This window comes from Tympanuchus pallidicinctus, unplaced genomic scaffold (assembly GCF_026119805.1).
Source record: "Tympanuchus pallidicinctus isolate F22 unplaced genomic scaffold, pur_lepc_1.0 scaffold26, whole genome shotgun sequence".
NCBI lineage: Eukaryota > Metazoa > Chordata > Aves > Galliformes > Phasianidae > Tympanuchus > Tympanuchus pallidicinctus.
Window position 1 is genome coordinate 1,149,235 of NW_026294743.1, and position 25,005 is coordinate 1,174,239.

A 25,005-nucleotide genomic window follows, 5' to 3' on the forward strand; every position below is an offset into this window, starting at 1 on the left:
TTCCAGTTGTTTTTATAAAATGGAAGAGATGACAGTCCTCTTGGACAAAGGATCACTTGAGTTTAAAATTTTGTAGATGTTGATACATGTTGATTCTTTCGCTTGAAAGTAGAGCATGGTTCTGTTTTACCGTATCTTTTTATGCTGGATTTTTTTTTGCTTTCTTCGTGCAAGTGATGGGTTGAAAGAGTGATAGGTTAAATGAAAGTGCAGTAGATAACAAACCACACAATACTAAGGAGCCTTCATTACGTGTTTTATTATTAACCAGCATGTCTCTCTTTTGATGTTAAACTGTGATGCTTTGAGTAGTGTTACTATGCCACCTATGCACCCATAGCTTTATTGTCTTTGGTGCCAAATTAAGGCACAGAGAAGCGATATGGTTTTTTTAAGGTCAAAGACTAAGTTAAGAATTTGCCTAGATATAGCATGTTTTTATCTGATATGTTCACCACAAGATCATCTTTCAGAGCGATGGTCAGTATTAAGTAGGTGATTTTGGCGTAGTCTATGTGCTGTCTCCTCTGCAAACCACAGTACTTGTCTATGAATGTTTACATGTTGGTCATTCATAAACCTAGGTATGTGAGTTCTAGATATTTTGTTTTGTAGAAGAGGGTAAAGGCATACATAATAGTTTAAATTGCAGCCAGTTACCAGTCAGATTTTCATCCTTTCCTTCACAAAAGCATGAGGCTTTGTTGAAGACAAATTGTTAGCTATCTCTATAGTGGGATCTCTTTAGTGGGAGCTATTGGTAATAGGTGAACGGTTTGACTGGATGATCTTTTAGGTCTTTTCCAACCTTGGTGATTCTATGATTCTATTAATCCTTGTCCATTTTTCCTTTGTAAAATAAGTACCTATAGCTGAATATTCATCCTCTTAGAAGAAAAAAAAAAAAGAAAAAAAACACCACCTCAAAATGACCCAATCCTTATCATTTTGCCGCTTCTTCCTCCTTACTCACTTCTTAACTCAATTCAGTAATTTATCAGTGTCATCTCTGTTTAGTGCTCCCTTTCCTTGTTGTAGGTGCATTAGTCTATCCCATCTGAAAATTTTGCATCCCTTCTTCAGCATAGTCTATGACTTACTGCAGAACTTGCTAACTGTATATGCATCTATCTCATGCAAGTCTCATCATTTTCTGTGTAAGGCCAGACTGCTATCTTCATATTTTTACACTATTTGAAAATGTAAATGTACTTAATTTTATACTATGTCCATTTTCATATTTTCAAGTAAATTTGACCTCGTTCCAGTAAGCCTGTAAAAAGAGTTAATTCACAGTAACTATAGTTGCAATTCAAATTTTGTTGTCTCAATCAAGCCCAATTTTTTTTTCATTAGGGCCTGTAATCTCTTTTCATACCTGTAATACCTTTTCATTCCTTCACAACTGATTTTTTTTTGTCACTGTACCTGTAAATCTCTCAGCTGTTCCATGAGCGTAGGTTAGAAATTGGCGTTTTGTGCGCTTTATTGCCTTTTTGAATAAGGCAGAGTATTTTCAGTTATGATCAGTTGTGTATTGCCTTGGTCCTCCATTGAAATCAAGGGACTTTAAAAGCGTATGAGAAATACTCGGATTTATTTTATGAAATCTTCTTGCGATGCACCCAAGTGGTCAGACTCTTCAGAGACAAGATAACTGAATTCTCAGAGAAATAAATGATTGAGAGCTGTTTTTTGTTTGGTTGTTTTTTTTTGTTTTTTTGTTTTTTTGTTTTTTTTAATGAAGAAAGTTTATTGCAGGTCTTTGTTTACAATTCTAGTAGAAAGTATAGCTAAGAAAGAAAATGACCTATGACCAATTGAAAAGAACAAGCAAAGGAAAAGAATAAGCTGAATACATACAATATTGAATGAAGCAGTATGGTAAAGATAAAACCTCCTCTATCCGTGACTGCAGATTAAGCATGTCTGCTCCCCAGTCCATGTTTCCAGTGCCTGCACCAGGTGAGTGGGGGGAATAGTGCTGACAGACTGCTGCTAGCTACTGATGGCGGCTGCTTTGAGTAGCTCCTGTCAGCTCTCTCTAGAACTAAATACTGCTCTGGCCATCCTAGCTAGGTAACATGCAGCAGGCATTCTGTTTGCAGGCCCAAAGTCATTTTATTGTATCTAACAGGTAGACTGACTGGAGAAGGGTGTGATATCTGTGATTAGGATAGAAAAAGGCTAGAACCAAAAGGCTTCCTTGACTCTGGTCTTTATTACAAATAAATGACCAGCGCTTGTGTTTACATCCCAAGTCCCCTTATTAAAATTCAAATTAGCTAAACACTACCCTGCAGTCTGCAAGTCTGATAACAAACTTTATGCAAAAAAATGCCCACCCTTTCCTGTATCTCCAGTATTTGCCTCTCAATATTTTACAGTTAGTTCCCTACTTTTTTTTATTATTTTTTTATTTTTTGTGAAAATATGCCTCTTCAAGTTTGGTAGACACTTGCCTAAAAATAGAGGCATCAGAGTAGAAGGTGAATGGAACTTTTCTTTCCTTGTTTTCCTCTCCTGCTTTTCTGAGAACCCTCATCAGAACACACTGGGGCCCGCTTGTACAAGTGAGGCTGGGCAATCCTTCATCATCTCAGGTGCCTTTGCGGTTAGCTACACATAAAGTTAGTCTACTTAGAGCCCAAGAGTGTGTGAATGCAGGAAATTAAACTAACACAGATAACTTAAAAATCATCTAACATTACCAGAATCTTTTCTCCCTACTGCTGATGGCAAAGAGCACTCAAAAAACCACATTTACTCACTCGCTTTTGAAGTTCAGTGTCTTGTGGCAGAGCCTGCTTTGGGCTCACCACAGGAGGGTGCAAGAAAACTGAAAACAAACTGTCATGTGAAATGAGGAGAAACCGTGGCAAGAGCACAGGGACATTCGGGTGGATTTGGTTTAGTCAGTCCTGCACACCAGACTGCTCCCCAGCAAACTCAGGAGACGCTGAGGTGGGGAGCGTGGGGGATCTGACTGGCTCAGAAGCAGCAGGGAGTAGGGTCTCGGACCCGGCTGCGTGTGGATCAGCAGCTGCAGCAGTAATTGCAGAAGTTTTCTCCATTCCAGCTCTACCGGAGTCCTGACAGCGCTTGCTGCAGAAAATCTGACTCTCTTTATCTAGAGCTGTGTTCTAAAAACAGACAAAAAACCCAAGGCAAAAAATACAAAAAACAGCAGTTAAATCAAATCCCTGTGTTGAACATGGGGTTAAAACAATCTACAAGACATTAAGTGCATGCGTTAGAGCCAGAAAAAAAGGAGAAATAACATTAGAAAACTTATAAAATTGTTTTTTGTTTTGAAGTGCTGGCATTGGAAAACTATCTTGAAGATACTTATTTGCTGTGGTGATCCAAATTGACAGTTTTTTTGCAAGTCTGATGTGGAGAGAAAAATAACAAGCGATTGTGATATTGTCTGAACTCTCTTTACATTAGCAAAATGTATGTACCTGCATTTATCGAGACACAGAGAGTTAACTACATATCTTTTAATTTGAGCATAATATGCGCTTCTGTAAAGACCAGAACTACTGGTGTGTGAAGGTAACATCTGGAAGCTGAGGAGTCTTTCTATCTCTAGTAGAATCCCTTACTGCTTGTTTGTAAAAAGTTAACAGAATGCAGTTACAAAAATGCATCATTTCTGAAAAGTGTTGCTAAAAAATGCAAGTGGGAGAAAGAGTAGCAGATCAGCCTGGAAAGAACTCTGTAGTGCATCAGGTAGATTGTCTTGGAAAATGTGGTGTGTCTGCTAAACCATACTACTTTCATCTCTGAAAGCTATTGCAAATTAATATTACATTACACTGTGGGGTAATGTTTCATTTCTAGTAGAATGTCTGAAGGTGAGCAAGAGGGAAATCTGGTAGTTCCTGTGTCAGAAATTTCAGAATTGTTTTCCAGGGTTTGGAGGGACAGCATAATGGGTCTTGTTTCACAGTTTGAAGGCTGATATTGATTGTTACAAATCGCTATGCTTGTTGGCTTAACCACAAGTACCAATGAGAATATAGACTTAATAGAGATTAAGTTCTTTCTAGTTTATTCAGTTATGTGGAATGGTACAAGATGCACTTCCTCTGGTCAAGTGCAAGTTGATTGGGCTTTCTACAGTAATCTGCAAATCTGTGATACTTGTAGTGAGAAGACAGACACAAATGTGTGCTTCACCTGCATGGAAATGTCTTCCTATTTATGTATAAGCATTATAAAACACTTATGTAGCGATTTGTTTTCAGCCAGAATGTTCTACTGTTAAAATAAATTAGGTGCTCTGTCTTTTATGTTCTTTCATTTAATTGTTCAGAAGGACTTCTGTAATGCAGTGGTTTCCAAGTGTTAGTGGAAACTTTCTAAATCTTTTGGTCTGGATACTGAAATAATTTTCTGATAGGAATTAAATATGCCATGTGTTTTTCTGCTGTAGTTTATTGCATCAAAGATACCAAGGACAAGGCAGAACCTAAGTAGTGAGCCTCTGTTCTCCTAATTAACTGTTCATGTTAAGAAGTGAAAAATCTTAAGTGAAAAATGACTGTGGGCTATCAGAATTCAGATTTCTCTTTCATCTGACTTTAGTAAAGAAAGCTTGACTGGTAGCTCCAGCTTTTCAACAGGTACAGGTCTTCAATAGTTTACAGGTATATGGAAGGCAGGTTGTTCTGGAATTAGTCTCAAAAATTTTATTTGAAATGGAAACAATTTCTATTTCAGTAGGTTGCGTTTTAGGTGGTTTTTTTTTCACCTCTCTGTGTCCTTACTGTGGTACCTTCTTCGTACAATTCCTATCTTTTCACTCATCATGCAGTTCAATGTTTTGTTAGTCTTGGCTGTTTGTGTCACACTGACAAGGAAAATTTGCCAGCTGTCAGTTTGCTCCTGGGACACAGAAGGGTATCCAATGTTATAACTTCATGGAGTGAACAGTAGCAGATATATACTTTTTCTGATTGCTTTCAGATATTGTAAGATGTACACATGCACAGAATTGCTCTCAGGGAAATGAACTGAGTGTCTGAGGAAGTGAGAAATAACTAGTTGTTATCAGTGCTAGCTTAGAAAATTTCAAATATGCCTCCCTTAATACACAAAACTTCTTTGCAAGTGTTTAAGATTTTTTTTACTTTGGTGTTTCTGTGTGGCTTTAGCTCTTTTCCACTTCAGACTGGCTGAATTATTTCTCCTTTCTCCTTGTGACAGACAGAGCACATGTATTTTTTTTGTGCAGCAGAACAAAGCACTGCAGTTAGTACGTACCATTGCCTTGGACCTATTCAGAGGAAAGCAATGCAGGCATGGGGAAAGGAGGAAAAAGGAGGGAAGCAAGGGACAGAAACTAGACTTACTTAAAGCAGAACTAACACAATTGCAACAAATATTGATTAACAGAACAGTTTTAAACTGACAAAAAAAAAAAAAAAATCAATAATGAGTTAACAGCAGTATGCTTTTGAGGGGCAGAAAAAGTCTCCTATTCAAGAACATTGAAGTAAGTATGTGCAGTTTTACTTATCTGCCACACGATGGTATTATCTGCATTGTCCAGGTGGCAATATTTGAATGAAGTGATGCTAAAAGGGATTCCATTAAATATGCAGGTGGACTGATCTAGCAATAGCAATGCATTACAGTACACAGTGGTTACAATACTGTGCTTGTCCGAATGTTTTGATGTAAGTGAAGCCCAGGAAGATAACTAAATTTTAATGCTGTAAATAATCCAGAGCAAGAGTAACAAAATTTAGGGCTTAATTCTCATTAAATTACACTGTTTTGAACAGTTTATTTTCCCTTCAGCATTAACTCCAAGCTGCATTCAGAACTAAATATTTAATTGTTTCCTTTTAATTGTTTTCCTTTCACAACTGCTAGGAGGAAATAGGGCAGGAAAAAGGAGAATCGAAAGATTTAATAACATTCTTGGCTGAAGGGCTGGCAGTAGTTATGGAATTGAGGGGAAAAAACCGCACCAATAAGAAGCCAGAAGCTACACTGTGTCAGAGATCTGAGATAGGCTTAAGTCACATGCAAGTTGGAGAGGGGCTGAGAGTTAGAATTAAAATTGCTTTTATTACATATATTGCATTTTATACCAGTTTTCAGCTTCAGGCTTATCCATAGTCTCAACAGAATAAAGAATGAAGCTCTGAAGTCCCTCTCAAACTGTCAAGTCAAACTGTCAAATGAAATGCAGACAACAGCATGAACCTGAAATCCATTTTCTGACTTCTCTCATTTTTAGTCTTCTACTCTTCCTACTGCCTATTTAATTCATGTAAATGTATTTGCAGAAGCATAAACATATGCACACGTTATTTAAGTTTACAAGTTTACCTACTTTCAGATGATAAGAATAACTCTTTGGTAACGTAAGTGGGCTGTATATTCAGAATAGTTAAAGCTATCAAGGAAAAAAAACACTGGTACTTTACTATCAGTGATAATTTTGTGTTTTTTCTAGTAATGAAAGATACTATTTGTATGCAGAGCACATCCTTAAATTAGACAGCAGTGGGCCTCAATATGGGAATGGCAGCTCAAGCTCTTGGACTGTTGCGTTTTTCTATGAAAAAGTGGCCCATCAACTAGAAACACAGTTCTGAGCACTGATAGCAGGGAACTCAACTGTGATTCTCCTACATCTACTTAAGTAGTTTCCTTTGTACGCTTTGATTAATGTTCCCTGTAAGGAGCATACATAACATACATAGCTAGAGTTGCAGTGGGACAAAATTAATGTGGTAAATATTCAATACTATGAAAAGAATTTCTGAATGGGAATCTGGTTTTCCCCACAAACACAGTATTGAACAACAGTATGCTCAAGATGGAGCATTGCTTGGGCAGAATAGAGGAGCCTACTTCAGCAGCTAGCTGATCAGTATGATTAAAATTACAGTTTTTTTCAATGAAGGATTTCGAGTTAATAAACTCCATTTCAATATATTACTACTTAGTGTTTACATGTATCTGAAAGCTTGTTTTTGTAGCTTAGCTAGCACACCATGATAGACTTGGCTGCTCTCAAGCGACAGTAGGACAATCCATACAGTACACAACTAGAATTAGGGACTATTCCAGCTTTGCTTTTGCTGTTCTTACACCACACATGCTCACAGAGTACTGTTAGAAAAATATGCTAAGTACAATATGAATGTATAAAAACTTTATTTCTCTTACCATGATGACAGAAACCCCAGCAGATGTATTATTTTGCTTGGGTAGGGTGTTGTTAAAGTGCTGCTTCAGTTTACCTGTTACTTCAGCTTGCATATTATTCTCTGGGGAAGTGTCATCCTGTATTAGAACAAACACAATACTGAAGGTAAGGAAAAAAAAAATAATGTAACTGAGCAAAAGAGAAATGTTCCATTAGCTAGAGGTACTACCTCAAAGTAACCATTCAGGTAAGCAGGCCAAAAACGAGTGCCCTCTATTACTTGAGTGATGGTTCAAACCATTTGAGACAAACTATGTAGGAAAGGAACCTATGAAGTACTCTTTTGTGTCTGACCTTCTGTTTCTTAAAATGCCATGTGAACTGCTTAACTTCAGTCCGTGAATTTGTCCTACAGCCGTGAGCAACAACTTTTACCTTTTAACTGTACAGCTATGCTTGGTTAAAAGTGTATTTGTCATTTGGCTTTATTTGAGTAAGCATTTTAAATGGCCCATCACATCCCCCAGACTGAGGAAACAAAATGCAGTGCCATAGGTGCATACAGTGCATAACAGCTCCTCTCAAAAGGTAAAATCCTTACAGTTGTCTTCTCTTGTGTGAGAGAAATCCGTATTTTCTCTTTTAAAATGCACGTGGAAATCAGCATTGGCTATATACATGTAAACCTGGTATTTATTAGTAGAAAACTGATTTGAAATCAATAAGCAACATACTTTGGTGTTCCTCCACATGGCTGTCCAGCAGCTCTATGTCATCAGCTTAGTGCCGATGTATTTTATTTGCTAATTCTCTTGTGAAAAAACAGGCAGTTATAATTTCTTTTAAGTAGCATTGCAGCAAATGAGATGCCAATGTGCAGAATAGTCCTTCCTTCCAAGTACACTTTTAAAAGATGATCTTTTGTGATATTTCACACTCAATCTAGAAGATGCCCAAGTCACATCTGCTTGTCAGGTTATGTTTAAGAAGCAAAATGAAAACCTCCAGCACTTTCTAATCTCAATCAACAGGTGATATCCTTCACTCTGTTATGTTAGAAAACGGTTGTCAACAGAGTTAGCAACAGCTGAAACTTCAGGCTCTTGCTAGTCTCTTACATGTGCAAGTGGCAATAGTGTTTGAATAAACAAAAATGAGTATAGCAGAATTGTGTTGCTGCTTCTGAGGACTACAGTGTAATAGATTTATAGATGTAATGTCAAGTTAGAGATAAGTAAAATGTAATTTACTCACTGACACCCAGGGATGGCTTAAGATCTGTGCTGCTGTATATCGGGCTTCGGTATTCACATGTAGCATCAGGCTAATTAACTCCTTTGTAAAGAAAAATGAGTTATGAGAATGGGAAAGAAAACTACAGTGAAAATTTTTGCTCAAAGTTCTTTTCGGCACAACTTTCTTACTGCATGCACGTTCACTAAGTTTTCCAAAACCAAACAAAAAAACAGCTCTTCCAAACATCAGTAGTAATGGTCCAGTTTGTTCTCTGTACTCATACAAGTGACCAGAACAAAACACAACTGGGACACAGTGATTCTGTATGGGCAGTACACAGTCACAGTACATAAAGAGCACAAATTAGAACTATGAAACTCGTGAAACTGTTTGAAAACCATATTCTCTTATGTATTCCTCCAGAGTAGGAAAAAAAGGATATTTAAATCACTTTACCAGTTTGCAATCACCTTGCATAGGAAAAAGCGTGGAAGAGTGGTTAACATTCTGTTGTCAGTGTTCTGTCCCACATTTCCAATAGGGCACAGTCTTCTCAGTGATTTGTCAGAAAAGCTCTTTAGAGTTAGAAGATATATCAGTACCTTTGCTGAATCAGTGATATTATCCCAGTAGGGTGAAGGAAATTCCAGCTTCCCCACAAGTATCTGATCAAAAAGGTCTTCCTGAAGGTTGTTTTCACTGTGGAACAGCAATAATGAAAGAGATGAGAATGAAATCTATCATGCGAGTTTTAAATTTGATTTTGGAAATGGAACAGAATTTGTTATATGAATTATTACAAGTGCCTACTTTGCAGGCTTATATAGCGATGGCACCTCTGAATTCTTTGCCATAGTTATGCTGTCAGGAGTTACGCAAACTGAAAAATAATATTGAGTTGAAAGGGCTTCCACTGGAAGAGACTACGGAGTTAACACAAAATACAATGACAGGAATGGTGATTTAAACATAAGTCATTTGCCCAGCCAAAAGGATCTGCCACAAAAAGGCGTGTAAAGGGGAAGAATGCTAGTGAAATGAGCTTCTTCTAAGCTACTGCATCTGGATTTTGAAAGTATTTCACAGAGAGGATGGAAAACGTGCAGTAGACTGGGTACTGGCAGGCTGCTGGCTGGATAAATATGTTTGTATCAGAAACATAGGGTCATAAATACTCAGAAGTCAGAGGCAGTGCTGCTTTTTATTTAAACAAACAAAAAAACTTATGTTGGTCTTACCTACTGTAAACATCCACTCAGCCTCTCAGTGTTAAGAAAAATCAAACCTTTTGTGTTGGTTTTTCAACAAATAATTGCTAATAATTTGGTAAGACCTAATTCTGATGGCGTGGTATGAATGCTTTGCCTCCGTGCCCCAAACTCTATTCAAAGCAGTTGTAATTTATTTTCCTTCTTCAGCAAACTATTTGTAGAAATAATGTTAAGGGAAGAATTCCTTATTAAAATATGTCAATTCCTTCTCATTCTCTGACGAAAAAAATAACGAACAAAACACATCCATCTTATTTTTAGGCTTCATTCATACTGTGACATTGAGAATCACATTCACAAACCCTACCAACCATATGGAGCTTACCAAAAATGATTAACAAGATTAAAAACTCATCATAAGCAAATTCTTCCCCTGACCTCTGTGTGCCATTAGCTTTCCCCTTGACGCTAAACCAGTAAGTAGCTGTGTCCAAACAGAAACACTAGAGGGCAAAGCATACACACTCGTTGAATTGGGGCCCACGTAGAAGACAAAAGGAAAATAAAGTGCTCTCACAGCGCTCCATCCCTGAATACAGTGGCACAAGCCAGTTGCTCCCATAGAAAACTGAATATGTAAAGCTGATACCAAAGCCTGATGAGATGGACAACTGAAACCAACTTCAAAAAGCATCAGTTTAAATGTATATTTTTTCCACAATGCCTCTTCCAGGGAGATAGATGGGGCTTACAAAATGATTTGGGTCTTTACTATTTTTCCTTTTGACTAACAGAGATGCTCACCTGCGAAAAGGTGGAAATCCACATAACAGTATGTATGTGATCACACCTGCAGCCCAAATATCCACCTTTAAGCCGTATCTGAGGAAACAAGATTGCATTACTTGTGCTGGATTGAAAAATAACTGTTTATTGGAGTGACTTGCAAAATTACTTGAGCTGGCTGTATGTTATTTGGATACGTGGATCTTATTTAGATCTTTCAGTCTCAGAAGCCCTGGTGGCACCACTTTGATGGAACTTCCCACCTCCCCTCACCTCCATAAGCCTCAAGGCTCTCTAGGGTTTTCCAAATACACCTGCATTCAATTCCGCATCAAGGTTTCTCAATCCGGAATCCCTGATGATAGAAGACAATGAGGTGCTTTCTTAGTCCTGCAGTAACTATCTCTATCATGTGTTGCTAAGCAACAAGAAAGATACCAATTCTCCAGTCTCCTAAACGAACAAGTAACAAAGGAATAAAGAACTGCACCTTTCTTTTTAAAGCACAGAAATTAAAATGCTAGAGGTCAGAAAGAGATCTTTTTTTTCAATTTCTTTTCCTACCCAGTACCTTCAATTTGTCCAAATTTAAAACGTGCCAGTGAAGTGCACTCTGATGTTTGAGCTCATGCCAGCTCTGAAATATTTCCCAATAACACAAATACAGTGAAGGATGCTTGAATCAATCCAGCAAACCTTCTTCCATTCAGAAGTCCAAATTCACAGTTAAGGCAAGAGGCAGCTAATATGGAAGGGAGATCTCTTGTCTAATAGATAGCAAGACTTACTGTAAAAATTATTTTGTGTTTGGGCAACCACTGCATAAATACAGAAAAATTCAGTTATTTAATTAAACCAAGGCAACAAACATAATGCATCACCCAGACGAGGTCCTGATCTGGACATGATCTAACTAGACCTGCTCAGAGCACAGGTTTAGACAAGCACCACAAGTGGGTGTCCTTGGGAGTTGTTAAGGAGGCATACATGTACTCTGGGAGCAAATGGGGAAGCTGGTCTGTCTGAGGAACTGAATGATGCCTGTTTTCTCATAATTATTTTGTTTAAAAGAGATTGAGGACCATCCTGATAGAGCATTCCAGTTCTCATAACAGTTAGGAGCTACCTGCCAAAAATGACAGGTTACAAGACCTATGTCTTAGTTACTTATCCTCACCCTGTCTCTGCAATGATTTCTGGAGCCACATATGTGGGCGTACCACAGACGGTATATAAAGGTCCCTCAACCACAGTTGCCAGTCCAAAGTCTCCTAGCTTCAAAGATTTGGTTCCATCTGCATATTCACATACCTAGAATCAGCAAAATAGAAACAATGATGAGGAGGATATTGGAAATTTTTAATTTATTATTATTATATTTTTAATAATCAGCACCACATGTAGAATGTAGAAAAAAAGAGGTAACTTCCACAGCCATGTATTAAAATTGGGTTAGGTTCACAATTCTGGAATGTCTTCCAAGCTACATATTTTCATAAAACCAAGCTTCACTTGAAAGTCCAGACATCAGTAATCTTAATTTAAAATTGAAAATGCATGAAGATAGTTTCTTGCTATTATTTACTCAGTTTCTCAACGCTCTTGTCTTTACAAGTTCCTAAAAAGCCAGAAACTCAGCATTTCTCTCACTAATATTTAGTAATTTAGTTACATGGCCATCTCTGTGGAAGTTTTAAATTTGAAATGTTAGGTTGCTGTCTAGATGCTCGCAGAGTAACTTCTTAGTGTGTCTGCTATAAAAATGTTTTAGAAAAAATACGTGCAAGGAAATTGTATTACTTTTCAGGATGCAAATAGGCTTCAGTTAAACCATGCCTTTGCACTTCTGTGAAAACACTGCATCTCCTCTGTCTTAAACGGGTGGAATCCCAGTTTCTATAAGGGTGCCTAGACTGGAACAGGAATAGGTGTACTATGTTCACAAATAAGAGAAGACATTGGCTGAAATAGCAGTGCTGAAGTTATCCAGTGATACTTGCACTTTCTAATAAATTCTATGTATGGAGATTTCTGTTGTTTCTAATGTGTTTTCCAATTCTATGTACCTTCCAGAGAGACAGACAAAATTATGATAAGGTGCTAAAGTACTTCTTATTACTAGCTCTACAGCGATCTCAGTAAAATAGTGTTATGTCACCTTTCCCTCCCCCATTATTAGTTTGGGTTGCATTAAGTGATGTCACTTTGACCAATTAATCCTTATATATTTGCTTTTCATCATAGAATTTAGTGTAAGAATATCTGTAAGTTTAGAATATCTGTAAGGTTAGATCAGAAAACACTTGGTCAGATAGTACAGCTGGGAGCATTTGCTTTGGACAATGTCAATTGCTATAGTTTTTTCCAGCTTTTTTTGCATGACTGGAAAAAATGAACACCACACATAAAATTTGAGAAAAATGCATCTGTTCTGCTACTTTTATGTACAGCAAAACATCTGAGAAAAACGTGTGTCAGATAACAGATTTTGCCATGGAAGCAAGAGTACAGATAACCTCATTTGTATCACTCTACAGCTGTAGAAAAAAAAAAAGAGACAATGATATATTTGGAATCAGGCTGTCACCAGGCTGATCTTTTCTGATCCTAAGATTTCACAGCTGGCAATGGTTAAATCAGTTGATTGCTTCTCAAAACCTATATGTATTTACTCCCATTTGTTGACAGACTATGCCCAAATGAGAGCAGCAGGCTATTTGAACCAAGTCTGAAATGAAACCAACAGAATTAGAAGCGGAGTGCCAACACTGTAATGAATAATCACACTCATATCCATAAACACTCATCTGCTCTTCCCCAAATAACAACTGGGGAAAAACAATTTATCTGAACAATAACATGAAACTTTCAGCTGTGGATGGTTCATGTAATTGCCGAATTACACTTTTTTCTTCTGCCTTGAGGAATGAAGAACAAACTTGCCGTGAAATATCTGCATTCGTATCTTGTTCTGATAACAACTTAGTTCAGTGTGGTTTATTACCCGATGGTGCTGCTCTCTCCACCTGCTTACTTTCCACCACACAGTGCACCAAATGAGTGTGAATGAATGAATACTTGTTCACCACAACCAGAAAAGATTAATAAAGGTAACATTAGATCTCAAACATGACATTTCTACAGAAGTAGCCAAGTTCACCAACTACCTATGCCTTCCAAAAAGGTACCCTGAAATAAATCAAACATCAAGCTTGAGGATAAAGACACAGGTAATAGCCCTTAAAATAACTGTATATGGCCACACAGCTTGCTCTGAATGAGGTGCAGTACTGTTAGATCAGCACAGCAGCAGTGATGCTTCTACGCACAGTTTGTTCCAGTGCACAGCAACAGATTAGTTCTTTGTTACACCACAGCTATTCTGACTGTTAAATTATGGATTGGGGTTAAGTTTCTGGTTGCTTGCTCTAGGGAAAGAGGAGAAAAATGGCATGGCAATTTCTTGCCACAGTGCAGCTGGAGCTAGTGTTCAACTGAGCTGTCTGGCAGCTATGTAGGTCAGCCCATTATATAGCCTTAAGCATGTTAAGCAGGGAGAAAAGCAAGCCTAGAATGCTGATAAGTTTTAAATATATTTTAAAAATGTAATAATGTATTTGTAATTGATGGGGACCTAGAGATTGGCAGCTACCATCAGATTGGTTTAAAATCTCTCACTGGCCAAATATTTCTTAGGAAATGTCTTTCTAAGCTTAGTCTTGCTGTTGCAGTCACACTAGGAAAGTTCAGTAATAAGAAACCTGACTGAGAAGTATTTAGATTTCTGTGCAGACCCAAATGCACCTGACTCAAAAGCCCCATAGATCATCTTGTTCTGAGTTATTTTGCTGCAGAAAGGAAGGTAGCTTATAATAGACAGAAAAACATTATATGACAGCGATAACAAGAAAAAAAAACAAAAACTGGATTAACAGTAAAGGGAACTATAAGGACACATCCCATATAAATTAATATTGTTTTGTTTCCTTGAAGTGATGTTGTTATGTTGTTATCATGATTTCAGTGGAAGCTAGGACATAGGACTCTAGCATCTCTAGAATGGTGGAAATAGTTTGGGTTTTTTTCAAATAATTGGTAGCAAGGCCTTTCTTCCTTTCTCTGTATAATTCATATCATTAATGGAAACATTTTTCTCCTTGATAAACACATACAAACTATAAGACTAATAGCATATATTTTTGAATGCATGACTGGTAAAGAGAATGTAATTCAGAGAGCTGGATGAACCTGTGCAAAAGAACCAACTACTTCCAAGAACAGGTAGCAACTGATGGGAATTATTTGCATTTGCATTCCATACCAATTAGCTGTCTTAGCATGCTGGTATTGTCAATCACTGTGAATAGGACTTGCATCTGTTGAGTAATCTCTTCAGGCTTTCTAGGCAGAAAGGACATTTTTGTCTTTTTATAATTGATTCAAATACCAATGAGAGCTTAAAATGAATTTAGATTGATTATATTTGAGGAACTGCTGATAATTAAGTGATAAATTTTCTCTTTTAAGTGCTGGGTTGCTATGACTATGTTTTCCGGGAGAAGCTTCCTCCCCTCTTCTTTTTGATACACAATCTAATTTATTTGTGGGTTTATGTCAGTTGCTGAAAACTGCCAGTAGAACTTGGTTGGTAAAGAATTAACTATTAATTAGAATTCAGTTTATAATCCCATCCTTATAATAAATCAAAATCTATTTTGTGAAAAGCCAGGATTCCTTAATAAACAGGATGGACAAATATCACAAAAGGCTTTAAGAAATGACCATCAAATGTTAATAAAAGCTCCTTTCATTCCTGTTGAGAGTGACTCAGGTAGGGAAGGTTATGTCCTGCTTGTTCATTGCATCACACCTAATATCTAACAAGCAGTACATAATTCTTATGTGTCACCTCTATGTAAGCAAGGCAGCACACTGCTCCCATTCTGTGTACTGTTCTCTAAGCAGTTCTCAGAGCAGACTTTGTGGTCATTCTTTTCAACAGACTCAGTTACTTTATACCTCTGCTGAAAACAAAATGTCATCAGTTACCCATGACAAAATAAATGTATGTACGGAGCTCATTCATGGTTAGAATACTGGTAAGTCATTAGAAGGATGTTCATTCCTGCTATAACAGTAAAATTCAAAAAAAGCTTTAGATCACCATGTGATCTCTGGAAGAAGTGGCTCTCAGCCCATCTATCCCCCACTTACAAAATGTAATAAATAATTCATCAACACAGCTTTAAAATTCATTGTTTGGTGAGACCATATTCCTACTTGTCCAAATGGCAGCCAATCAAAATGTAAATAAAGATAGGTCTAAGGACATGTTTGAGTATAGCTCATTTGGGTTACAGTGATTGCTATCTCATGGTAGAAGGTTTATTTTATACGTACATATTCCAAATTAACATTCCTTCTGTTCCCTGCTCAGCTTTTTGACTTTTACGTACAAGCATTTGCATTAATGAGAAGGAAGTAAGAAAGAAAATATTAGAAAATAAATGAAACGTACCAGGAGATTTTCTGGCTTGATGTCTCTGTGCACAATGTTGAGACCATGAAGGTACTTGAGTGCGCTGGCCAGATTGTAAACCATTGCACTCCCATCTCGCTCTGTGTATTTTGTAGAAGAAGTGATAGCATCAAATAGATCTCCTCCCTAGAGTAAGGAAAGATAATAGGTCAGTCCAGGAAAAATAATAAAGATAATTTGTAATATACCATGTAAAATCTTGCACAAAAAGCATGCTCAGAAGCACGTTAAAATGTTAAAACAAATAAACAAACAGATAAAAACTCCAGAAACATAAAACTTCTCACCAAGATTGTAGAATGGGAACTTGGGTCATTTACAGATCACAGTCCTTTTTTGGACTTGATTTCATTTGATTGACTGCTCATATGCATGATATACAGAGATACCTCCATACAGTTTCTGTTTTCTTCATCTTACCAGCTTAATTCTTTCTCTGATTTTGAGTAAAGCCTAAAGAAAATCCAGCCAACAGCAAAAAGCCTAACATACCATGTTTTGCAATTGTAATGAACTGCAAAGTAGAAATGTTGCAGATATTGTGAAAATGTCAAGTTATTACAGCTGAACAGGATGAGTTTGAAGTGCAGAACTTACAGGTGATTTCAGAGTAGGCCTGTTGTGTAGTCTGATTAGGATACCCTCTTTATCTTGGGATACATAACAACATGTAAATGAGTTTCTTGTGCAGCATTTCCAATCATTGCCATGAATTTTATGTGGGTGTCTCTATGATGGTTACCCTGGTTACATCTGTAGGAGTGATTTATCTGAGCTGTGGGTGGCATTCCAAGCATTTCAATACATGTGGAGAAGCAGCAGCAATTCAGGAATTGCGTGCCAAGCTGGTGGAATATTAAAATATTAATATAATTCTTTCTTAAAAACAGAAAAACCTCTCATTTAAAAATAACTTTTAGAATGGGAGATAAATGGGTAGGTTACAAAAATTCTGACTTGAACAACTAGGCTTTCTTCAGTTTCCCAAGCCGGCAACAGCTCTAGAGATAGTTACGGGATCAACGTTTCAGGCAGGAAAAACAGTGATGAGTTGCACTCCTCTGACAGGCTGATCAAGCCAAGCCAATGGGCAGTGTTGCAGTGGGTGTACAGAACACAGGTAAGTGAGAGTGCAGAAATAAAACTCCATCAAACTAGTATCTTACATTCACAAGGTGACAGTAAAATGGAATTAGAGATATTTTTTCTCTGTACGTGTACAATAGCACCATCAAGTTTTTGGACAACTGGAAATAAAGTGAAGGAATGCTTCATACGAGGAAGAGAAGTGAAAGGTTTTAATTTTGATGGAACACAATCAGTGAAGTCTGGACTACTTGTATCTATGATTTTCTAAGATAAATTGAGTTTTTCCCCTTAAAGCAAATAATTAAATATATTGGTGAAATAAATGCAAATTTTCCATTACTATATGCATATCACAGGTACGCTCTGCATGTTGTAAATGATATAAAACCACCACCCACTTCTCTCTAGGCTGCGTACATAGTTAGCAAGATTACCTCAAATCTGTGGGTCTAATAGTCTAATTACAACAGAAGAGATGTAAATGCCACTAATGGAACTGATTGATAAGACTATTTGCATGATTAATAATGGAGATTGCCATTGAAATCTTATCTGATTATGTCTCCTAGACATTATATCCTTGGCTGACACAGAGGACTGTTCTTTTTAAAAAAAAATCTCCTTTGTCTTACCTTGACCAGCTCCATCACCAGATAGAGTTCTGTTGGAGTGTCCATTTCCTCTATCAGCATAATGATATTTGGATGCTTCACTCGACGTAGAATAGACACTTCATTTTCAATCAGGTGTTCCTGTCAGTAAAGAGTACAGAAGTATACATGAATAGAGATAAAGTGGCCCATTCAGTTATCCTTTGGTCAGCTCTTCAGGGAGCACCCATTTTTCTATTTATTTCACTTCTGTAGTAAAGCCTACTGTCAGATGCTGGATTTTAACTTGTATTTCAGCCCAGTTGTACTTCATCAGTGACCAGAAATTTTATTCAACATACTTCAAACACATAACCCACGGGTTGTCTCTAAAAAAGACCCCAGAATAAGACAGCAATTCAGAAAGTGCAGGTTGTATTTCTTAGGTGGATATTAACAGGTTGAGAACCTCTGGACTTGGATCTTTGTAAGCTGCCACCTCCCAGCAATAGCTAACATGTTCTTGATCCTCTCCAGCCTTCACTTCTTATTTAGTGAACAATATTCAAGGACAGATTGCCTAGGATTTATTTTTCAAGGACTTGCACTTTAAAAAAGGACATGGATTGTACATAGGAAAATGATAACTGCTTTGGTTATGGATTTCAGTTTATTTTACATGCATCTTTAGATACGCAATCTGCAAAATATGTACCAGCTCAGTCATCTCGCTGTGGCTCCAAACAGCTGAACAGTGCACAGATTAATTTATCCTTCTAATTTATCCACATTTAATTTATCCTTCTATATATTTCTGAGAAAGTAATGGGTTTACAGAAAAATTAGTTTCAGATTTTGGCTTTCCAGAATATCTTAGCATCTGGTTAATGCTATTGAGTGAAGAAAATTGCATACAATTGCATGCATGCATATTCTTCCACTGGAATAATGATTGGCATTTTCCTTTATAAATATTGGAATACAGTAGTCGTATTTAAATTCCCTGTAAAATAAGTAACACTGCCTGCCTAAAACATAAGTTTCCTTTCCTCTGGCAGGTAAGACCTCATCTCACCGGAGTCTGAACTTATTCATGTTTAATGCACTGATTAGCAGCATGCAGTTCATGCATTTGTGAGCAGAGCACGAGAAGTAAATGTGATCCACTGTGCATAAGCAGTGATTAAAGATCTTATGCTACTTTAGCTTCTATTTTCAGGTTTACTTATGGATGTGTTGTGTTTTTGCAAAGCTTTAAGTGGCTGTGTAACTCAGAAACCACATGCCCTGTGTGCATCTCATTTTGTGAGTGTGGTGTGGCATATACGGGTTCAGCAGTCACACCTTTGAGATTCAATTTGAAAGAGCATCAATTGTCATTCTGAACAAACATATGTCTGCTCCAAGCAAAGGTGCTCTGGAGGAAGAAAACAAATAAACATGAAGCAATTTTGTTAAACACAATGCTCAATCTCATCAACAGACAAAAGTGAACAGCCACAGCATATTAAGCCTTATAGATGGAAGCCTGTAAATTCAAAACTAGTGTTAGTTATCTACCCAAAGAACAAATAACGTATATTCAATTTATTATATCTAATAATTCTCACTGAGACACAATGGTTTTTACCTATGCTTTCTTTACTTAGTTTGACTAAATCATTAAATCGTAATAATCATTAAATCCTTTCGTTTAAACAAAACCCAGGCAGAAATTATCTAAAACTAGTGACAATAGCTAATGCTCATTTTAAAAAGAGGTTCCAAAACATTGTTGAGCTGTTGCTTTGATACTCGTTTTCAAAGCATTGGCTAGTGTATAGTCAGTTGGTTTCAGTCACTCCTCTGTTTTTTCTATATTTTGTCATTAAAAAAAAGCTTTCCAACTTTTTTTTTTTTTTTCTCCAGTGTTTTCCTTTTTAGCACAATATAGATTTCAGTCTACATTCATAGGAATTATTTGAAGAGTATAATTGGTATTTAGGTTAATTGTAGAAAATGCTTTAGTCAATCCAAGAAAAACCGGAAGCGAGCAGTGGGCAACATACAAATCACACATATTTGGTCCAGATAGTTGTTTTTAACACAGGACTTATCTTGGCAAGGAGAGTGGGTGAAGAACTAACTTGTAGCGAGATTTAAATATTTACTTTGTTAAGTATGGTCTTTGCTTGCACATACACATACATCTGGACAAAGATCCCTTCAAAACATACAAGTGGTAATTTTTTTTCCTCCTGTTTTTGTTCATTTGTTTTAAAGCAGCAAGAATGATAAGTAGAAAATATGTCTGAACTCTACTGTACAGAATGGTCTCTGGTCTATTCCAATTTATGACGCTTATATCTGACAACATGTAATAGAAACATCTGAAGTTCAAAGCATTAAAAAATAAAAAATACTTCTTTTTCAGTAAAACACACTGGTTCAACTTTCCTACAGCCAAAGAAATTTCTACATTTTAATCTCAGGCAATTTTTGTACTGTTTTTCTTGAGGTTATACATTTTTAAGATTTCTTTCTAAATTCTCCGTTAAATAAACCTAGGGATATGAGATAAAGTAATGGGGAAGGAACATTCATCTCCTTACACAACTTAAAATCTGCATGAATAGACCATTTCTGACAGAGGTCCTCTACTTCAGAGCAAGTCATCACAGCAGGTAGGGTGTCAGTGCAGAGCAGTGTACAGCTCCTTACTATACAAAGAACATCATGTGGACTTTCAGCATCTTCCTACAAGGTCACTCCTATCAGTTACAACTCTGAATATTACTCTGCAGAGCAGTTACTCTATGCAATTGATAAAAAGTAATTAAAACCCTAATTTAGTTGCAAAGATAACTCCAGAATCATTTCATTATGATCATTTACTTAGAAAATTGGATATTTGCATCAAAATAAAAGACTGCCCTTTTAGTTACACTTGAAAGAATGGCATTTATTTCCTATCTCAGAGTCTTTAAAACAAAACTTGACTGCTGTTTAATACTGTGCCTTCCGTGTTGCTGTTGCAACAATAAACTGTGATCCATTTGAGTCATAAGTTCCTCAAGAGCCCTTTGTTTTTAAGGTCTTGCAAAGCAGTAGAATAGAAGTCTTATTTTTTGTTCCAACATTTAGTCTCCATTTCTGACTATGTTTTACCTATAGATTTGTTAGGTTTTTTTTCCCTCGCTTTTTAAAGTCTGCACTTGGGAGGAAGTCTGTGACACTCTAGGATACCTGCTTCTCTTACATAACATGCTATTCTGTTGCAGGCTTTTTTTTTTTTTTTTTTTTTTTTTTTTTTTTAATGTATTAGAAATAAAGTGTATAGAACTCTCTTGTTAAGAGATCTTTGTTCTACAAGATATTTAACTACATACACAGAAAAAAATGGTTGATGAAATTTCTTCCGAAATCCATGCTCTGTATATAAAAGGGGTGTGTACAGCCATAAAAAGGGACAAGAGATAGAGAGGGAAGGGAAAACAGGAAATTTCCTCTCTTGTATTTTACATATCAAAATAATTAGGCTCTGTTTGGTCTGATTTCATTTTGGACAAGTGCTGGTGTTTGTTAGTTCAATAAAAATGATGACTGTTTTTTTACTCCACAATGTAGCACACTAACGCTCACAACTTTTATTATTTGTTTCTTGAAAGGAATATCACCCTGTGAAACAGATATTCTGAAAACAGTCAGAAACCCAAATACACCCCCCATTTATGACTAATGAGCAGCTGCTCATGCTGCTGCTGCTGCTGTTTTTCTTAAACATGTAAATTGTCGCACACTACCTTTCCGCAGCATTTAGCCTTGTCTATAATCTTCAGTGCAAACTCCTTTCCTGTGGATCTAGTGAGAAAAATATGAAAATGTTAATCAGAAATCAGTCAGCATTATGTGGCATTATCTATAAAAATATACATAGTGGAATGCCTTCACCCATGGAGGCTGCTGAGAAAAAACAGAACAGACTTCATTTTGTTTTTCATTTTCTCAGCAACATTTGTGCCCGCTGTTTCCCTGACTACCACAGCCCTATTCACTTAATGTGTTATTCCTAGGCTCCAGCTGCAACTCATTCTTCTGTGACCTAGCACAACTCCCTCTCACCTCTTTACTGCAATGAGCAGAATTTGTCTTGGGCTCTCCACTTTGCTTTGTTCAACTGGTAGGCTTTAAAGATAAAATCATCCTGATTTATGATGTAAGTGAGGAGAGAAAAAAGTGTGATTGCCTCATGGAAAAAAAAATGGTAGGATTCAGTAGAGCTAAGACCCTGTGTTTCATGATATAGTAGTCCAAAATCCTGCTGAATTTATTAGGAGATAATTTTGTATTTCATTCATTCTTTTTTTCTTTTTTTTTTTTTTTTTCATTCCCATGAGTGTATGGAACTTTATAGCTATCATCTATAGTGCCATGGCATTTTAGAGTGTGGTTATATCCAAAGTAAAAAGGGTGACTATTTTTGTGGATATTCTCCCCAAAAGAAGGAGCTCTATTTTGCTTTTCATCCCTCTAAGCAATAATAAAAATCTTCTACCTTTATTCAGAAGGGGAAAAAATGAAAGAAAAATGCAATACAAATAAATTACCTTCTTTTTTTTTTTTCCTTTAATCAAAGATCACATTACTAATTATAGTAAGGAGGAGTTAAAAACCAAAACAAAGTGTCATAAAATCCTATTGCTACTATCCCATTTTTGTGTTAGTACTTAGTGTTACGTGTGCCTCAGAACACCACGTGTAATGGTGTTCTGCATATATAATAAAATCATTGCAGGCAATTACAAAAGAAAAAATTAGGTACATTATTAAGTTAACAAGTTAATTCTCACTGCACTTTTGCATTATATACAGCAAATCAAAATTGCTACCTTACAAAAAAGGAACTGAGTTAACATTTCACATTCAAATGATCCATTATTTAAAAAACGCAGCAGAGAATCTCTGCTCTCAAAGTGCAGCTGTATCTGCTAGGTTGTCATAGTTACAACCTGATCCAGTCTTTAGATAGAAGTGTTATCTAAATGGTATCTGTGAAATGCTATCCTCTTATGAACAGACACAGAATCTACTATGAACACAAAGCGTAATTCAAAGCACAATTTATGTTATTCTAAATTAAGTGCATTATCTGAAAGTCTGCAAATAACTGATCAGCACAACCCACTTAGGAAACCTTCAGCATTTGTGCAGTGTTGAATGAGGAGCTAACATTTGTAAAGCCAGTTCATGAGGCAACTTCAAATCTCTCCTGCAAATGCTATAGTAGGGTACCTACGAAAATACAAGGGATAGCAGACGCAGTTTGTGTGTTGATATCACTGCCTATCATATTGACCAGTATTGTCTGACAGATTGCTGGCATTCTTCTGTCTAGCTGTCAGTATCCATCTGTTGACTCATGTCTTCATATATATAGACATATAGGCACCCTTTGAAAAGGAGACCATTTTATTTTGTAGAACAGCTGATGTAACGGCTTCCTGGCTCCACACCCAAAGTGTTCATACATGACATGATGAGAAATTAAGTATAATAATTACTAGAAATTAAATTAAAAGCATTTATAGTTGGTATTTCCTCTCTCCTTATTATCAGCAACCATCGCATTATTTTTTTTTTTTTTTTGTAAAATTCATTTAATAATGCTTTACTAAATATAAAGATGGAATTGAGCTTAAATTTGACTTTTTATTTTTATTTTCTTAATGTGAAGGTTGTTTTTCTAGCCCAGTCCCCTCATCCCAAAAAACACAGATGACATTTAGAAACCAAAGTGACATAGTAGCCCTTTTCCCATTTTCAGTGGAAATCATGCTGTTTCCAAAATGCTTAGTAGTCATTTCTAAAAATATTAAGTTATGCAATCTTATGAGTTTAACCTTCTTTCTTTTATAAACTTTATTTGCTCCACAACTTAACAAAGGATTTGTGGCCAGCTTTAGAGCATGTGGGAGGACGCTGTGAAGCATAATTCATTTAGTTTCTCTCAAGCCTCTTATGTGTGGCTGCTTGCAGAACAAAATGGACTTCAAATTCTTTTTTCAGCACACCTGGCTTTATTGCCTTCTTATGATTTTTGTAACGAACCTGCAGTGTTTAAAGCGCTAGGGAAATGATTTCACTGTAATGTGGTACTGCTTGTCATGAACACAGTTTCCTGGTGGAAACATCAAGCCCATGGAGTCTGGACGTTAACACTGATAGAAGCATTATCTAATCCCTGCACTTGCAACATGAAGTTATTCAGAGTGTACTCATCACTCAGCCATTTTTTATTTTTCCTGTATCAATATTGTAATCAGATTGCATCTCTAGAAGCTGTCACCTAAGTCTTTATTCGTTAATTTATAAACCTGGTTGCTAGTATGTCATCAAGTATTAACAATAATGATCATTCTTATCTGCTATAAATCAAGAGAGAGTACTAGATGTATTGCATATTACCTACCAATACTACTTTCAGAAAAGAAAGAACACAGATACAGTATCAAGGAACCTTTCTCTTGAGGGGAAAAAAAGGGGTGCATAAAGGTAGGGATTGTAATTTATACATATCTGTTCAGCATGTTCAGCCTCACTGCACAACCCTTTTGGGTCATTTGCGTGACTTAGCAAGAATGCCAGTGTGAATATATGATCTGCTAAGATTGGAATGAGATGTTCTTGTTCAAAATGATGTTTATTTAAAGTAAACCAGCAGATGTGGATCAAATATATTGATAACTGCTATGTATTTTATAGAATTTGCTCAGTGCTTATAGTCAAGTTGGAGATTCTTCTTAATGTTTAAGAAGCTGACATAATTCTCAGATTGATAAAGAAGGTGGTTCTAAGACATAAACTGAGAAAGTGACAGTCAAATCATCTGTTCTGTTTACAACAGCAGCAAAGCATGACACAAAGCTTGCAGAGAATGAGCAGTAATACAGCACAGGTCTGTAAAGGTGTCCTGCTTACCCTCAGGGAAGTTGGGCACAAGAATATTTCAGAGTCTGGAATATTAAAAGGTTGACTTAGGGTCTTTGGCTCCACACTGTGCTACCCCACTGAACAAGCAAGCAGAAAGGAGCCAATCACACAGGCTATCTGCTGCTAACTGTATGCTTTTAAGAATACTTTGTTCACAGTATACCAAAAGCTGTGAAGAATGATGTCAGCAGCAAGCAGTAGGATCCCGTAGCAGCAAAATTGCTGAGGCTTCCTGAAAGACTGTGTCTTAGGTGCCACAAAAAATCTCCTGTCATTTCCAACAGTCTCATGTGGTGTGAACGGGTTTCTTGAAGGTCTGTATTGTTTCCCTAAGAGCCTCCATTAAGAGGTGATATCTCTTTCAGCTTTGGGGATTAAAAAGCTACATTGCTCTGCTGTTTTCACATGCCT

General features: G+C 36.7%; 1 protein-coding gene across 4 annotated transcripts in view; it reads right to left on the reverse strand.

Annotated features, from left to right (window-relative positions):
- Positions 1–243: 243 nt before the first annotated feature.
- Positions 244–25,005, reverse strand: part of DCLK2 (doublecortin like kinase 2) — a 79,387-nt gene continuing 54,625 nt past the window's right edge. For 2 of the 4 annotated variants that reach the window (XR_008208530.1, XR_008208529.1), the window contains 10 exons: positions 21,408–21,465; positions 17,668–17,787; positions 15,926–16,072; positions 11,585–11,718; positions 10,426–10,503; positions 9,013–9,109; positions 8,429–8,509; positions 7,195–7,311; positions 6,108–6,190; positions 3,022–3,143 (listed from right to left, as the gene is read on the reverse strand). Coding sequence is in view for 2 of the 4 variants with exons in the window: in XM_052690434.1 (XP_052546394.1) it covers positions 2,916–3,143; positions 7,195–7,311; positions 8,429–8,509; positions 9,013–9,109; positions 10,426–10,503; positions 11,585–11,718; positions 15,926–16,072; positions 17,668–17,787; positions 21,408–21,465 (1,060 nt within the window). In the remaining 2 variants the exon portion in view is untranslated. Of the gene's footprint in view, positions 3,144–6,107; positions 6,191–7,194; positions 7,312–8,428; positions 8,510–9,012; positions 9,110–10,425; positions 10,504–11,584; positions 11,719–15,925; positions 16,073–17,667; positions 17,788–21,407; positions 21,466–25,005 lie in introns of all 4 variants that reach the window. The other 2 variants (XM_052690434.1, XM_052690433.1) reach the window with 1 other exon arrangement.